This window comes from Balaenoptera ricei, chromosome 1 (assembly GCF_028023285.1).
Source record: "Balaenoptera ricei isolate mBalRic1 chromosome 1, mBalRic1.hap2, whole genome shotgun sequence".
Lineage (NCBI taxonomy): Eukaryota > Metazoa > Chordata > Mammalia > Artiodactyla > Balaenopteridae > Balaenoptera > Balaenoptera ricei.
Genome location: NC_082639.1, coordinates 169,040,647 through 169,059,604, shown reverse-complemented (window position 1 = coordinate 169,059,604; position 18,958 = coordinate 169,040,647). Strand labels below are relative to the sequence as shown.

Here is an 18,958-nt window from a genome sequence, read left to right as displayed (position 1 = left end):
GGCAAATGACATTAATTCAAATAAATAAATGAGAAAAGCAGTCACTGTCATTGTTTCTCAAGAAACTTAGAATTTCATTAATTACTTTTTAAAGTGTGATTCTTTTTTCCTTTCCCAAAAGAATGAAATACAATTCATATACTGTGCTCAAAATGTATTAAGCTGAAGCTCATTAATAATCAAATTAAATGGAAGCACTCCAGAAGGTAACAACTAAAAGTAAGCAACAGAATCTCTGCCTCTAATTGTTCCTGCTAGAATGTAAGCTTCTTGAGGGGCAGGACTTCGTCAATTTGGTCACTACTGTATCTCCAGCACCTAGAACAGTGCCTTGCACAGAGACATACGATTATTTGTTGATTAAGATATAATCACTAACTTAAATTTTCTGACATAAAAATATACTTCATATCTTAATTTTTTTTTCTAGCAAAGAATTTAAGTACCAAAGAACGACAGAGTCACATAATCACTATTTCATTATAATGGAGTGTGCCAAATAAACTCTATGTAATACTTTTAACAGAAAGCATTCTTTTGGTATACTTCTAAAAAACTGAATTGATTTGGAACTAGAACCAGCATTGCCCTATTGTGAGCTCTGATATTTTCACTTGTTTTTTTACTGTGGCTCTATGCTTTGGAGAAAAAAGAAAAGTGTCAAAATTATTTAAAGTTAGGATTTGTTCTGCACTTACTGTTCCTCAGGGAAAGAGATGAAATTTCTTTTAAATCTTATCAACGACCCTCTTATTTAGCTCTTTCTTAGATTTTTCTTAAACACAAGAAGAGTTTATGATTAAAGTTTCCATAACATTGCAGAACATATTCCTTTCCTAATACGTTTTTGTGTATATAAGATTCTAGGTCCTCTTATATGGGATGCAATAAAAGTTTTATTGCAAATAAATTTTAAATCACAAAGTAAATTTTAAATTGACTGCAGAGGATATATGAAAAGTTTAATACTTACTTCAAATTGATCCAGAGCATCGGTAGGCGTATTCAAAAATGCCAAGAAAGAATGCTGTGAGTCTTGGTGCTCTATACCTAGAAGACAGCAGCAACTTTTTTTAAAACTAGAACAATTAAGACTAATTTTCATGGATAACCTTTCCTGTCTGAATCTATTAAAAAGCTGCTCGCAAACTACTGTATTTTAAAACCAATTAATATCACTAACTCCACATACTTAAAAAACTAAAATACATTAGTGTTTCTTGGAATATCACTCAATAGTTAAATTACATCAGACTCCATGAAATACTTGTTTCTTGACTTACTTGAGTTCCTGAATTTCTTTTCCTATACAGTACACTGTAAGAAGCACATTAAATGTTTTGGTACTCTTGAGAAAATTTTTAAAATAGAACCCTCGTTATGCCTGATTTTTCTAAGGTAATTTATCACCAAACAAGGTTTCCTTTTTGAAATACTCTCATCAAGCATATAGTATATATTAATATAAATAATCTTTTATTAAAAAATGCAGTGATACCACAAACTTATTTAATTATGAAAAAACTTTTGCTAAGGCCTCAATCTGATTTCATTTACTGTTTTATTGACAAAAATTGCATGAAATTAAAAAATTTTTGTCTGGGAAAAACTAGGGTTGGAGAATGAGGACTCCAAACCCTAGCTTTTCTCAGACAAATTAAAAAAATTTCACGCATACCTCTTGGCTATGGCATTAACTTTAAATACATGATTTCCAAATTAATTCTTAACATACACATAATGATAAATACTAGGGAGGAAAAGGAGAAACAACCAAAACACATTTTTGATCTCCATATCTTTTAAGGAACTGATATCAACTGATAACAAATTATGTGCTTTTGGAATGACTCTCTAATAGTATACCATAGTTGCCAGATAAGGCAGTATGTTCAGAAATTCATTCCATCAATGAATATTTATTGAAAGCCTTTTATTTGCCAAACCCTGTCTAGATACTGGATATATAATAATAAATAAAGCAGGAAAACAAAATCCTTGTCCTCATTATATAAACATTACATTGTATTATTTAAGTAGACTATTATCTTACAACATATAGTGAAATTTTATTATTCTGCAACGTTCAAATTCCAAATAAAAAGCCATACCCATAGGTTAGTCTGCAATGGGATAAACGATTTCTTCTTTTGCAAGTTTAAATCTACTTTAAAATGATGCAATCAATGCCAACTGGTGTGTTACAGTAAGTCATACTCTTCAGTGGTCTCTTTTCTATATAAATTGCCTTTAGGGCCACAGGTCCTCCATGTCTTATATATTCTTTTTGCTCTGCTCACTAAATCATGCAGCTCCTTCCACTCTTCATACATGAAAATTAAGCTTGATTCTCATTTTAGCATGATGCTTTGTACTCCTAATCTGAGTTCCTAATTCACTTTTTCTGGGTTCCTTCCTTCCTTCTTGTTCACTAGGAAATTCAATCAACAAAAATTTATTGAACATCTACTACTTTTAATGGCTTTTTCATGTTAACTCCTTTGTGTGATTACCCTCTTTCCTCCACAATTTTAAAAGCAGATGCGGAGACCCAACCAGCTTTACGTCGCTGTGTGTCACAGGACAGGGAAATGATAAGGCGGCACATAAGTACAACATAGAGCCAATTAACTAGTTCAGTATTCAGTCAGGAATACTGTCAGGAAAATGAATTTCTAACAGCTATATATAAGAGATCCTTTCATTAAGATAATAACATCCTGAATTTTAAAAAATTAAATCTTCACATTCTTAATGCCCATGTTATGGAAAGAACGTTGAAGTTCACGTCATAAAGCTACCAAGCACTCTGAGTTACTTTTTACATTAATGAAAAAATGCTCAAGTAATGTTTTCAAGAAAATGGGAATAAATCCTGGAAAATCCCACAGGGCAAACAATTTGAGTATCAAACATGGAAGAAGACACCGAAATGCCCAAATAATTCTTTGTCATTGAATTGCCTTTCTAATACTGGATTAGGTTAATCTTTAGTTATTTCATACATTATTTCGTCAACTACCCTGAGAGTGAATCCCCTATAACATTTGAGAATAGTATAAAGTATATGATAAAAACAAGTTTTTCCAATCACAAAAATATTGTTCATGATATAGTCCATGGTCCTGAAAAAACAGTCAAATTTATGGCAAAGTGAGTTTTCTGTTAAGAAATCTTTAAACAACGTGTATCAAGTAAAACAAAATGACTCAGGAGACTTGTCTACCAAATATGTGCGTGTGTGTGTGTGTGCGCCATATACACATACATCTATAAATGAGTGCCAGCATTGTGTATGTGAACAATTCTCCTGCCTACACAATAGGCTGATTCTTATATAATAAAATGTATTCATGACAGAACATTAAGTCCTCGTTGATGCAAAACACATTCCCATACCCTTTTCAGATCTAAGCTCTTCAGTGTCCTTTATCAGTTGTTCAATTTCTGATAGTAGTTCCAAGTTCTTCTTCTCTGAATCTTTTAGTTTACTTAAGGGGAAAAAAGGAAAAATGTCATTATTTATATTGTTGGTTAGTGAGCCATCATGTATGTAGTTGAACTTAATTGGTTTAAATGTCAGTCATGATAATGTAGGGAACTGAAAACTACTGCAGGAAGGACAAACCTAGCCTGTCATCTACTCTTGCGTAAATAAAGATTTACTGGAACACAGTCAGGCTCATTCATTTATATGCTGTCTGTGGCTGCTTTTGTACTCAACAGCAGAGTTGAGCAGACAGAAACTATATGGTTTACAAGCCCTAAAGTATTTATTATCTTTCCTTTTATAGAAAAGTTGCTGGCTCTGAGCTACATTATTAAATTAAAAAATGTCATAAAATCAAAGGTTAATTTTAGAATTCTGTTAGACTTCTTTCATAGAGAACCATGAAAGTGACTAAATATATAATTTTCAGTTTGACTCACATTCCTGATTTATGAACAAATGTGTAAATTTATATGTCCTAAGCATAAGCAGAAAGATCACATTTATTCCAAATTACGATACAGAGAATGACATTTAGCAGTTCTTTACGTTGGGATCAATTCATATTATCCAAAAACAATTTTTTTCCATTTTCAATGTTACACTAGCACATTTCAGTAAAGCATAATTAATTTATGATTGGATAATTCATAGCAAGAATTTATAATTCAACTGGGGTGCTTCATACCATTAAAAACCGCATTTATGGGACTGTATTTCTTTTCATGACTGAATGCCTTTGCAACATTTAGTATTCTGAGCACCAAATGGATTTTTCTATTTATATTTTGATTTGTAACATGAACTTTCTACTGTCCCTCTGTATCACCTTAATCCTCTATAACTTATTCTTGAACCAATCTAATTACGAGTTTCCTTTTATCATTTATTTATTCTGAGTATGATTTACTCTACTGTTGTGGTAAGAATGGAGGGAATGTATCCATTAGCTAACTGTCCTGGACCTGTGGGCGATACACTTTTTTTAATACATAACATGAAAGAAAGGATAATTTAAGTAAATTCTACCTTTATGAAATTTACCATCACTCGAAACTTCATGTGTAAAAAAATCTATGGTAGAGGCCAGAATTTTCAGATGACTATATTTTGTTCTGACTCTATGCTGCAATTTTAGACTAATGTGCTATTCTTGAACAAAAGATTATTTTGGATTTAACAGAATAAAATTTGAGAGTGAATTTTACAAATAAGGGGATAAGTAAATAACAGAATATTAATTAGTACTATTAATTCCACTTTAAGGACAAGTCAGATAGAAACAAAGCTGTATTAAAATTGCATCACTGCACACAAGGCCTAAAATCATCAATTCATTTTCAAATATTCATAGTTTTTTTCTGGTCATCACTTAAAAAAAAAAAGGGGTAGGTAGGAAACTAAACGTGTAACTTCTCTCCAGATACTTTTGGACCAAATTAGAAATCACTCTAGTGGGACTATATTATTCAGTCTTACCGTTCTGTTATGATGTTAGACGCTTTAACTTTATTCAGCTCTTCTTGGATGGCCTGCTTAGCTCTTATTTCTGCATCCAGAGCTGACTGCAACTCCAGTCTAGCTGACATATCCAGTTTTGCAAAACGACGCATTTTCCAGGGCATATCCTATGAAATAATATGACTGAGGTTTTAGCTCCATTCGATTTTATTTTTAACATTTAAATTTAGTAATATAAGTGAATTTGGAAACTACTTAAAAGAACTATCTTTCCCTAATTAAAGAATTAAAGAGAACTATTACTTGTGAAAATATATTATTTTTCATTAAATTCAGAAATAACTGTAGACTCACATTATAAATGCATTTATTTTTTATGGTTATTACCATTAATGGCTAGCCACACAAATTATAGTTAAGCAGCTATGTATTATAATTTCCTAAACTGGAAAAACATTGAATGATTTCTCATGAAAATCTTTACAGTAGGCAAAGCCTAGACAAACTGATGTAAGCACTCAGATTTATTACAGTGTTTTCTGAGCCTTCCCACCGACTAATATAATAAGCCTGCTTGCTAAATGGCAGAGCTTACTGTTGCTCGGGTACCCAAGCTGGAGTTTCTTAAAGCTTCCAATTCTTCAGTCATTTTAGAAGCTAAGGCCTGAAGATATCCTCGTGCATCCTTTTCATCACTGACCCTAGAATATATGCAAATAAAGACAGAGATCAAGTACCAAAGTAAAATAGAAAACTTCAGTGAGATATATATTATTTTAAAGCATCATAAAGAAATAAGTGAAAAGTGACAGAAATTTGAAGCTGTTCTTAATATCTTCTTTTAAAGGTCTACCACAGTACTACTATCTGTCAAAAAGTGGGAAATGGTTTACTGAACTGTTCAGTTATTTACAGATAAAGGTGGCCACGTTTAGGAAGGTCCAAATTATACATATCTGATAAATCAGTAAAACTCACCCTTGAGCCACGGAATTAATACTCTTTTAATCTAACATTAAACATACACACACACACACACACACATACACTCACATGACTTCTAAAGAATAAGATTTCTTATTAATTAGATTCCATTTTTTATCTAATGAAAACACAATACACCCTTCTTAAAACTGAAGTACACTAAATTTAGAAAGTTTAAAGTATAATATTCTGTAAAAAAAAAAATTCTGTGTTGTAATAAAGCTCTCTTGTTTTCTAAAGTGTTCAATGATATAACAAAGAGAAAAGATTAAAGTCTACTGAAACTCAGTTTCTACACCCCCCCCCCCGCCCCCGCCCTGCCCCGGCAGTGCCCCAAGGCACGTGGGATCTTAGTTCCCGGACCAGGGATCAAACCAGGGCCCCCAGCAGTGTAAGCAGGGGAAGCGTGGAGTCCTAAACACTGGACAGCCAGGGAATTCCCGAAACTCAGTTTCTATTTACTATTTTAAGGCTATCTTGCTGATGTAATTATATGATTTTAGAGAGAAATGTTTTCAAATTCTATTCAATAAAATTCAGGTCATTGAATAGCCATGAGGAAAGTATATTTCAGGTAAATCAATATGTATCTGTGATGCATACAGCAGACAAGTTTAAATCTTGAGGCTTGATTCAGCATCTGTTACAATTTAAACTCCTGAGGAGTTAAATTCATTTGTCTACCTACATATCACTCCATATCTACATCTTAAAGAGGCCCTTTAAAAGGGGTTTGATCCCTTCTTCTCTCAGATGGGAAAGTGCTTTGGAGGACAATCAAAAGAATAAAGGAGCAAATAAAATCACTGTTAAGAAGTTGCCCACTCTAGTGATAGTAACATATTTGTAGGCTCTACATACATGTATATATGTTCATAGCCTTTTAAAGTGGCTTAAGAAAATATTAAGAAAGTTTGTGTACTTGGATGCTGTTTCCTTCTAAAATTCTTTAACTTTCGACACCACAAGTGACCACAATCTTTTAATTTAATCACCTAATCTATAACAAAAAGAATAAATATAGATGGGGGAAGATTGTTTTTCCTCCAAAGACATTTTTTATTTTCCTCTAAAGACACTCACAGAGTAGCAATTAAGAAAACTATACTACCATTTAACCAGGCTAATAGGCCTCAGCCAGTGCTGGTTTAGTATCTATCATAGCTCAGAGATCTTGGCTTATGCACATTTCCAGGAACCTATGAAATCCAGTGTGTTTTATTCACTTTGGAAATCAAATAACTTCATGTAAATTGCTATAATGTTGTTTGAAATATTATATAAAAAACAATACCTTCTAACTTTGCTGTTTATTTACATCTTGAATACATTCATATTCCCTTACCACAGTGGTCTTCCACTAATTCTCAACTTTTGATTAAACCTATGTCTATTTTTCCTGGCTACAAAAAATTACTGATGGGAAGGGTGATGAAAAAAGAAAAAAAAAAAGACTCGGTCAACTACACCCTAATGCCATTTAAGTTCCACTAGGCCCTAGGTCTTGCACAACAATTCCTTTTCATAATCATTGTCTACTTCCAACCTAAATCTTAAAAACATTGCACTTTCCCCAGCCCCAACACCATCTCTTGCCGCTTCCTTCTAGGCCATCTGGTTAAGCTTACACTACTCATTCTCTTAACTTTTTTTCTTTTAAACAGTTTTAGGAGGAGCTTCAAGATGGCGGAAGAGTAAGACGTGGAGATCACCTTCCTCCCCACAGATACATCAGAAATACATCTACATGTGAAACAACTCCTACAGAACACCTACCGAACGCTAGCAGAAGACCTCAGACCTCCCAAAAGGCAAGAAACTCCCCACGTACCTGGGTAGGGCAAAAGAAAAAAGAAAAAACAGAGACAAAAGAATAGGGATGGGACCTGCACCAGTGGGAGGGAGCTGTGAAGGAGGAAAGGTTTCCACACACTAGGCAGCCCCTTCGCGGGCTGAGACTGCGGGGGGCGGAGGGGGGAAGCTTCGGAGCCGCGGAGGAGAGCACGGCCACAGGGGTGCGGAGGGCAAAGCAGAGAAATTCCCGCACAGAGGATCGGCGCCGAGCAGCACTCACCAGCCCGAGGCTTGTCTGCTCACCCGCTGGGACGTGCGGTGGCTGGGAGCTGAGGCTCGGGCTCCGGAGGTCAGATCCCAGGGAGGGGACTGGGGTTGGCTGCGTGAACACAGCCTGAAGGGGCTAGTGCGCCATGGCTAGCTGGGAGGGAGTCCGGGAAAAGGTCGGGAGCTGCCGAACAGGCAAGAGACTTTTTCTTGCCTCTTTGTTTCCTGGTGTGTGAGGAGAGGGGATTAAGAGCACCGCTTAAAGGAGCTCCAGAGACGGGAGTGAGCCACGGCTGTCAGCGCGGACCCCAGAGACGGGCATGAGACGCTAAGGCTGCTGCTGCCGCCACCAAAAAGCCTGTGTGCAAGCACAGGGCACTGTCCACACCGCCCCTCCCGGGAGCCTGTGCAGCCCGCCACTGCCAGGGTCCCGTGATCCAGGGACAACTTCCCTGGGAGAACGCACGGCACGCCTCAGGCTGGTGCAACGCCATGCCAGCCTCTGCCGCCGCAGGCTCGCCGCACATCCGTACCCCTCCCTCCCCGCGGCCTGAGTGAGCCAGAGCCACCGAATCAGCTGCTCCTTTAACCCCGTCCTGTCTGAGCAAAGAACAGACGCCCTCAGGTGACCTACACGCAGATGTGGGTCCAATCCAAAGCTGAACCCCAGGAGCTGTGTGAACAAAGAAGAGAAAGGGAAATCTCTCCCAGCAGCCTCAGGAGCAGCGGATTATATCTCCACAATCAACTTGATGTACCCTGCATCTGTGGAATACCTGAATAGACAATGAATCATCCCAAATTGAAGAGGTGGACTTCGGGAGCAACGATATATATATATTTTTTCCCTTTTTCTCTTTTTGTGAATGTGTATGTGTATGCTTCTGTGTGTGATTTTGTCTGTATAGCTTTGCTTTTACCATTTGTCCTAGGGTTCTGTCTTTTTTTTTTTTTTTAGCATAGGGTTTAGCACTTGTTATCATTGGTGGATTTGTTTTTTGGTTTGGTTGCTCTCTTCTTTCTTTCTTTTTTTTACTACCTTAAAAAATTTTTTTTAATAATTATTTTTATTTTTTACTTTAATAACATTATTTTATTTTATTTTATCTTCTTTCTTTCTTTCTTTTTTTTCTCCCTTTTACTCTGAGCCATGTGGAAGACAGGCTCTTGGTGCTCCAGCCAGGCGTCAGGGCTGTGCCTTTGAGGTGGGAGAGCCAAGTTCAGGACACTGGTCCACAAGAGACCTCCCTGCTCCACGTAATATCAAACGGCGAAAATCTCCCAGAGATCTCCATCTCAACGCCAAGACCCAGCTCCACTCAACGACCAGCAAGCTACAGTGCTGGACACCCTATGACAAACAACTAGCAAGACAGGAACACAACCCCATCCATTAGCAGAGAGGCTGCCTAAAATCATAATAAGGCCACAGACACCCCAAAACACACCACCAGATGTGGACCTGCCCACCAGAAAGACAAGATCCAGCCTCATCCACCAGAACACAAGCACTAGTCCCCTCCATCAGGAAGCCTACACAACCCACAGAACCAACCTTAGCCACTGGGGACAGACACCAAAAACAAGGGGAACTACGAACCTGCAGCCTGCGAAAAGGAGACCCCAAACACAGTAAGTTAAGCAAAATGAGAAGACAGAGAAACACACCGCAGATGAAGGAGCAAGGCAAAAACCCACCAGACCTAACAAATGAAGAGGAAATAGGCAGTCTACCTGTAAAAGAATTCAGAATAATGATAGTAAAGATGATCCAAAATCTTGGAAATAGAATGGAGAAAATACAAGAAACGGTTAACAAGGACTTAGAAGAACTAAAGAACAAAAAAACAGTGATGAACAACACAATAAATGAAATTAAAAATTCTCTAGAAGGGATCAATAGCAGAATAACTGAGGCAGAAGAACGGTAAGTGACCTGGAAGATAAAATAGTGGAAATAACTACTGCAGAGCAGAATAAAGAAAAAAGAATGAAAAGAATTGAGGACAGTCTCAGAGACCTCTGGGACAACATTAAATGCACCAACATTCGAATTATAGGGGTCCCAGAAGAAGAAGAGAAAAAAAAGGGACTGAGAAAATATTTGAAGAGATTATAGTTGAAAACGTCCCTAATCTGGGAAAGGAAATAGTTAATCAAGTCGAGGAAGCACAGAGAGTCCCATACAGGATAAATGCAAGGAGAAACACACCAAGACACATATTAATCAAACTATCAAAAATTAAATACACAGAAAAAATATTAAAAGCAGCAAGGGAAAAACAACAAATAACACACAAGGAAATCCCCATAAGGTTAACAGCTGATCTTTCAGCAGAAACTCTGCAAGCCAGAAGGGAGTGGCAGGACATATTTAAAGTGATGAAGGAGAAAAACCTACAACCAAGATTACTCTACACAGCAAGGATCTCATTCAGATTTGACAGAGAAATTAAAAGCTTTACAGACAAGCAAAAGCTAAGAGAATTCAGCACCACCAAACAAGCTTTCCAGCAAACGCTAAAGGAACTTCTCTAGGCAGGAAACAGAAGAGAAGGAAAAGACCTACAATAACAAACCCAGAACAATTAAGAAAATGGTAATAGGAACATACATATCGATAATTACCTTAAATGTAAATGGATTAAATGCTCCAACCGAAAGACACAGACTGGCTAAATGGATACAAAAACAAGACCCATATATATGCTGTCTACAACAGACCCACTTCAGACCTAGGGACACATACAGACTGAAAGTGAAGGGATGGAAAAAGATATTCCATGCAAATGGAAATCAAAAGAAAGCTGGAGTAGCAATTCTCATATCAGGCAAAATAGACTTTAAAATGAAGACTATTCCAACATAGCAGCACCTCAATACATAATGCAAATACTAACAGCCATAAAAGGGGAAATCAACAGTAACACAATCATAGTAGGGGACTTTAACACCCCACTTTCACCCATGGACAGATCATCCAAAATGAAAATAAATAAGGAAACACAAGCTTTAAATGATACACTAAAGAAGATGGACTTAATTGATATTTATAGGACATTCCATCCAAAACCAACAAGTGCTCATGGAACATTCTCCAGGATAGATCATATCTTGGGTCAGAAACCAAGCCTTGGTAAATTTAAGAAAATTGAAATCATATCAAGTATCTTTTCCAACCACAATGCTATGAGACTAGATATCAATTACAGAAAAAATCTGTAAAAAATACAAACACATGGAGGCTAAACAATACACTACTTAATAACCAAGAGATCACTGAAGAAATCAAAGAAGAAATCAAAAAATACCTAAAAACAAATGACAATGAAAACACGATGACACAAAACCTATGGGATGCAGCAAAAGCAGTTCTAAGAGGGAAGTTTATAGAAATACAATCCTATCTTAAGAAACAAGAAACACCTCAAACAAACATCCTAACCTTACACCTAAAGCATTAGAGAAAGAAGAACAAAAAAACCCCCAAAGTTAGCAGAAGGAAAGAAATCATAAATATCAGATCTGAAATAAATGAAAAAGAAATGAAGGAAATGATAGCAAAGATCAGTAAAACTACAAGCTGGTTCTTCGAGAAGATAAACAAAATTGATAAACCATTAGCCAGACTCATCAAGAAAAAAAGGGAGACGACTCAAATGAATAGAATTCAAAATGAAAAAGGAGAAGTAACAACTGACACTGCAGAAATACAAAGGATCATGAGAGATTACTACAAGTGACTATATGTCAATAAAATGGAGAACCTGGAAGAAATGGACATATTCTTAGAAATGCACAACCTTCGGAGACTGAACCAGGAAGAAATATAAAATATAAACAGACTAATCACAAGCACTGAAATTGAAACTGTGATTAAAAACCTTCCAACGAACAAAAGCCCAGGACCAGATGGCTTCACAGGCGAATTCTATCAAACATTTAGAGAAGAGCTAACACCGATCCTTCTCAAACTCTTCCAAAATATAGCAGAGGGAGGAACACTCCCAAACTCATTCTATGAGGCCACCATCACCCTGATACCAAAACCAGACAAAGATGTCACAAAGAAAGAAAACTACAGGCCAATATCACTGATGAACATAGATGCAAAAATCCTCAACAAAATACTAGCAAACAGAATCCAACAGCACATTAAAAGGATCATACACCATGATCAAGTGGGGTTTATCCCAGGAATGCAAGGATTCTTCAGTATACGCAAATCAATCAATGTGCTACACCATATTAACAAACTGAAGGAGAAAAACAATATGATCATCTCAATAGATGCAGAGAAAGCTTTCGGCAAAATTCAACAAACATTTATGATAAAAACCCTCCAGAAAGTAGGCATAGAGGGAACTTTCCTCAACATAATAAAGGCCATATATGACAAACCCACAGCCAACATCATCCTCAATGGTGAAAAACTGAAACCATTTCCTCTAAGATCAGGAACAAGACAAGGTTGCCCACTCTCACCATTATTATTCAACAGAATTTTGCAAGTTTTAGCCACAGCAATCAGAGAAGAAAAAGAAATAAAAGGAATCCAAATCGGAAAAGAAGTAAAGCTGTCACTGTTTGCAGATGACATGATAGTATACATTGAGAATCCTAAAGATGCTACCAGAAAACTACTAGAGCTAATCAATGAATTTGGTAAAGTAGCAGGATACAAAATTAATGCACAGAAATCTGTTGCATTCCTATACACTAATGATGAAAAATCTGAAAGAGAAATTAAGGAAACACTCCCATGTACGATTGCAACAAAAAGAATAAAATACCTAGGAATAAACTTACCTAAGGAGACAAAAGACCTGTATGCAGAAAATTATAGGACACTGATGAAAGAAATTAAAGATGATACAAATAGATGGAGAGATATACCATGTTGTTGGGTTGGAAGAATCAACATTATGAAAATGACTATACTACCCAAAGCAATCTACAGATTCAATGCAATCCCTATCACACTACCACTGGCATTTTTCACAGAACTAGAACAAAAAATTTCACAATTTGTATGGAAACACAAAAGACCCCAAATAGCCAAAGCAATCTTGAGAAAGAAAAACGGAGCTGGAGGAATCAGGCTCCCTGACTCCAGACTATACTACAAAGCTACAGTAATCAAGACAGTTTGGTACTGGCACAAAAAGAGAAATATAGATCAATGGAACAGGATAGAAAGCCCAGAGATAAACCCACACACATATGGTCACCTTATCTTTGATAAAGGAGGCAAGAGTATACAATGGAGAAAAGACAGCCTCTTCAGTAAATGGTGCTGGGAAAACTGGACAGCTACATGTAATAGAATGAAATTAGAACACTCCCTAACACCATACATAAAAATACACTCAAAATGGATTAAAGACCTAAATGTAAGGCCAGACAGTATCAAACTCTTAGAGGAAAACATAGGCAGAACACTCTATGCTATAAATCACAGCAAGATCCTTTTGGACCCAGCTCCTAGAGAAATGGAAATAAAAACAAAAATAAACAAATGGGACCTAATGAAACTTAAAAGCTTTTGCACAGCAAAGGAAACCATAAACAAGACAAAAAGACAACCCTCAGAATGGGAGAAAATATTTGCAAATGAAGCCACTGACAAAGGATTAATCTCCAAAATTTACAAGCAGCTCATGCAGCTCAATATCAAAAAAACCACTCAATCCAAAAATGGGCAGAAGACTTAAATAGACATTTCTCCAAAGAAGATATACAGATTGCCAAAAATCACATGAAAGAATGCTCAACATCATTAATCATTAGAGAAATGCAAATCAAAACTACAATGCGATATCATCTCACACTGGTCAGAATGGCCATCATCAAAAAATCTACAAACAATAAATGCTGGAGAGGGTGCGGAGAAAAGGGAACTCTCTTGCACTGTTGGTGGGAATGTAAATCGATACAGCCACTATGGAGAACAGTATGGAGGTTCCTTATAAAACTAAAAATAGAACTACCATACGACCCAGCAATCCCACTACTGGGCATATACCTTGAGAAAACCATAATTCAAAAAGAGCCATGTACCAAAATGTTCATCGCAGCTGTATTTACAATAGCCAGGACATGGAAGCAACCTAAGTGTCCATCAACAGATGAATGGATAAAGAAGATGTGGTACATATATACAATGGAATATTACTCAGCCATAAAAAGAAATGAAATTGAGTTATTTGTAGTGAGGTGGATGGACCTAGAGTTTGTCATATGGAGTGAAGTAAGTCAGACAGAGAAAAACAAATACTGTATGCTAACACATATATATGGAATCTAAAAAAAAAAAAATGGTCATGAAGAACCTAGGGGCAAGATGGGAATAAAGACACAGACCTACTAGAGAATGGAGTTGAGGATACGGGGAGGGCGAAGGGTAAGCTGGGACAAAGTTAGAGAGTGGCATGGACATACCACTACCAAACGTTAAATAGATAGATAGTGGGAATCAGCCGCATAGCACAGGGAGATCAGCTCGGTGCTTTGTGTCCACCTAGAGGGGTGGGATAGGGAGGGTGGGAGGGAGGGAGACGCAAGAGGGAAGAGATATGGGGACATATGTAAATGTATAACTGATTCACTTTGTTATAAAGCAGAAACTAACACACCATTGTAAAGCAATTATACTCCAATAAAGACGTTTAAAAAAAAAAAAAACGGTTTTAGAGGCAAGTCTCTCATCTTTTCTTTGGCTAAGTCAAAATAATCAAGAAATATTTACTAAATACTGATTATTATGTAGGCATATTAGGAAGATTGATGAAGACATATAAGACATGGTCCTTAAAAAGTGTAGGAGTCAGCACAGACTTAGCGAACTTATGCTTACCACGGGAGAAGGGTCGGGGGAGGGATAGATTGGGAGTTTGGGACACTGCTATAATTAAAATAGATAACCAACAAGGACCTACTGTATAGCACAGGGAACTCTGCTAAATATTCTGTAATAACCTAAATGGGAAAAGAATTTGAAAAAGAATAGATACATATATATGTATAACTGAATCACTTTGCTGTACACTTGAGACTAACACAACATTGTTAATCAACTATACTCCAACATAAAATGAAAACTAAAAAAAAAGTTTGGGAGTCAGGACACATGCAGTAGAGTGATTAAGAACTTGATTCTTGGGCTTCCCTGGTGGCGCAGTGGTTGAGAATCTGCCTGCCAATGCAGGGGACATGGGTTCGAGCCCTGATCTGGGAAGATCCCACATGCCATGGAGCGACTAGGCCCGTGAGCCACAATTGCTGAGCCTGCGCGTCTGGAGCCTGTGCTCCGCAACAAGAGAGGCCGCGACAGTGAGAGGCCTGCGCACCGCGATGAAGAGTGGCCCCCGCTTGCCGCAACTAGAGAAAGCCCTCGCACAGAAACGAAGACCCAACACAGCCATAAATAAATAAATAAATAAATAAATAAATTAATTAATTAATTAAAAAAAAAAAAAGAACTTGATTCTTCAGTCATATAGAACTAGGTTCAAATCCTAGCTCACTGTTTAGCAGTTGTGTGTCTTTGGATAAGTCATTTACCCCCTCTAACTCTCTGTTATCTCAGTTATAAGATGGGAATAATAATAATACCTACCTCATAGGACTGTTGTGATAACTAAATGAGAAAACATGTGAATTTTCAGCCTAATGCCTACAACATACTATTTTTTAATCACTGTAAACTATTACTACACAGGAATGAAAATTAATGAATGAGGAGTGTTTCAAATAATGTGAATGAATTTAAACAAAGGAAAATAAAAGTTTCACTATTGAAACCCTTTCCTGATTATTAAAACATTTTCCTCATTGTCTTACACAGCTGTTTCCTCTGTCTTCTACTATTATCACCCTCATCATTATCCTTCTTTCTATTATAAAACCCAACAACTTCAATGGCCTTATTTACTAGAGATTAAATTCCCAAATTTATATTTCTAATCCTAACCTTTAAGTCATCTTTTCTAAAGCATATTGGAAATCTCCACTCAGATATCTCAGAATGATCTCAGACTCACCAACAAACAAAAGAACAACTAAAATTGATTATATCATCCTCCCCAAAGCTGGTTCCTTCTCCTGACTTTTCTTACTTCAATGATATCACCATTTTCTTCATCTCTCCAACACAGAGTTTCAGAAATACTAATTCCTCCTCATCTCTTGCCCTTCATTTATAATTAATGAAGTCCTATAGATCCTTCTTCCATAATGTCTTCTCCATTTGTTCAGCTTCCCCCAAATTTCCTTCTATTTCATGCTGAACACCACTATGAAGAGTTACCTTCCTAATGCATCACCTCAGTCAATTCCATAACCCTTTGCACAAAAGCCTTCTCCTTCTTCTTATAAATAAATGAAGTTCTGATTCTTACCCAGTATTCATGTTAATTGTGCTGCAATAACTTTATTGGTCTTATTTCCTACTATTCTTTTATAGGAATAGTAGCACTCTTTATTGAACTCAGTGTTTTCAGAAAATGCATTCTAGTTCCACTGATGACCCCCAACTTTCTCTAGCACCCAGTCTGAAGTAATTCTCCTCTATACTCATATAGAAAAATCAGTATTTGTACAATACATAAGACAATTTACATTTAAGTCTTGTTACTTATATCCAGCTCTGATCACATTAGTTTTTAAACTTTTAAATGTTACACTATAAGCTAGTACTTGAAGGCAAAGTACTCTATTTTACAGAGTTTTCTATCTCCTATTATACCAGAAGAATGCATTATATGTGAGGAGATACATCTAAAAAATGAATCTTATGGACCAGCCTATTACTTCAACCTCTTTTTGTAGTACCATGTCAAAGAGAAAGAGTGAAGTCTTCTGATGAGTCAATGGTGAGAAGAAAGGTCCCTGTTCCAATACAGTGTGAGCAACAAGGTCTCCTTGACCTAAAAGGTTTTCTTTCACATGAAAGAGGTATTTCATAGGAAAAGGCAGAGGGAGCAGAGTAACAGGGCCATTAGAAATGCATTCAAATGAAGTCTTATACACAGCAGTGTTTGTTTTATTTTAAAACTGTTAATTTGGCCAATGGAAACATTTAAAACACTGCATAGCACAAGCTTCCAAAACCTTGTTTTGGCATTACTTCATTTTTTAATATACCAGATTAAAAAACCAGGAATAGCCTGAGACTTCTGACCTTTATAAGCTTGCACAGAATATCTCAGAGATATAACTTTCAAATAGGTGAGAACTCTGAGAACAGTGAGTATATCTTTTACTTTTAGCCTATTAGGTATTTAATAATTCATTATCTAATATATTAGTCCATTTCTAAATAATAGCTTTAATGCAAAGTGAATTCATTGTATTCCTGATTTCTTCTGCATATTTCACTTGAATGTGAAATGTGTAAAAAGAGTGCTTTGTAGTATCACACAAAAATTTTCATCTTCATCCTTTCTACTAAGCCTTTCCAGATAGTCCATATTTAAAGCTTCTTTACTAGAACCACTTCCCATTCCATCTGAACCCATCATGCAATCACTTGAAAAGATCAGTGGTCTAGGATCTCAGGCTTTGGCCAAATCAGTTTTGTCTTCTTTAAAGTCATTTTCTTTAACATCTTATTACAAATTTGATTACATAATAATGGAGTTACAAATGAAAACTCATAATGTTTGATATTATAAGCACGGCTAAAGATTAAAATGATTTTGCTTTGGAAATGTAGAGTTTATGACAAGGATCTCAATTAAATATTAATGAACCATTAACTGTACTATTTGGAACACAACCCTATTTCCACAATTTGGGCATTTTCCTTCAGATATGCACTCAACAGTCACATTCATAAGCTAAAGCTGAGTTAACATAAGAGCTCTATAGTTAAGTCAATATCAAAATACTTGAGTCATTTGGGTAAGATTACTTAAAAAGGCAGTGTTTATTCACTTATGATTTCATTTAAGAAGGAGGGTATTAAGCTGGTCTAAGTAGGAAAAAATGCTTAGAGAACAAAAATAAGAGCATGATAAACTAACATTCTCACCAAATTATTGGTCTATAGATATCTGAAGAAACCAGTAGTTGTTTATATAAATAAAACCTCAATAACGTGCTAAAAAAGAGTCAGAAAGTTAAAAAAGTAAATATAAAAAGTTAGGCTATTTGCATTAGAAAATAAAGTCCCTGTTGGATTCTACTTTCTTCAAGTATTATAAAAATATACAAATTTTTACAAATACCAGAACAATCATTTGAGTTAATTAATATGAAAGTTACTAAGGCAGTTATCCCAAATTAAATCCTAGGGGCTTAAAGAACAGTTGATAAAACTAAACTGTAACCATTTAATGTTTTCAAAATGCCGTGTGTAAATTAGTCTGTTATAATTACAAAAAAGGTGAAAGCACATCTTCAGCTTGTAAAATATTCTCCAGGCTTTCTGTTTCTTAAAGTCATCACAAATACAGCAATTTTGATCTTAGAAAGGAACATCCATAGCTAGTGAATGAGTTTCTTCAGTTCTTTAAGGACCAACTATCTTAGGAGACAATAACATTTTCTTTTCTTAGAAAGAAATATCAGCTTCTAATGAAACTGTGTAAAAGCTGATATGGAATATTTGATGGAGTTAGAGAAAAGAGGAAAATAACAGACAACATAGAAGCACAGACCAGTAATAAATATTCCTCCTGGAATTCATACCAACTTGACTATATGGCCAAAAACTACCCACAAAAACAGATTTAAGAGAGTACTCACCACTGAATTATTTCTGTGATTTGAGCTTCCCAGTGTGCAACTGACTCCTTCTTGTCTGCTAGATCTTTTACCTCTTCTTCTAACTGCTGATTGCATGTACTTAAGTTCTCATACAAAGTGGTAAGCTGAAAGGCAGTTTTAAGGTACTTAAAGACGTGTGACTTTTAGGAACAGGAATTCAAGGTGCTCAGATGCCTCTTGTTAAATCTGATA

The 18,958-nt window shown here is 36.1% G+C and overlaps 1 protein-coding gene across 1 annotated transcript in view; it reads right to left on the bottom strand.

The window, feature by feature from the left end:
• LOC132372700 (serine/threonine-protein kinase MRCK alpha-like) overlaps positions 1-18,958 on the bottom strand; it is a 125,764-nt gene that overhangs the window by 51,203 nt on the left and 55,603 nt on the right. Inside the window, exons 9-13 of the mRNA XM_059934856.1 lie at positions 18,746-18,870; positions 5,547-5,652; positions 4,970-5,118; positions 3,400-3,491; positions 974-1,050 (exon numbers count right to left, since the gene is read on the bottom strand). Of these exons, the coding sequence (XP_059790839.1) occupies positions 974-1,050; positions 3,400-3,491; positions 4,970-5,118; positions 5,547-5,652; positions 18,746-18,870 (549 nt within the window). The remainder of the gene's footprint in view (positions 1-973; positions 1,051-3,399; positions 3,492-4,969; positions 5,119-5,546; positions 5,653-18,745; positions 18,871-18,958) is intronic.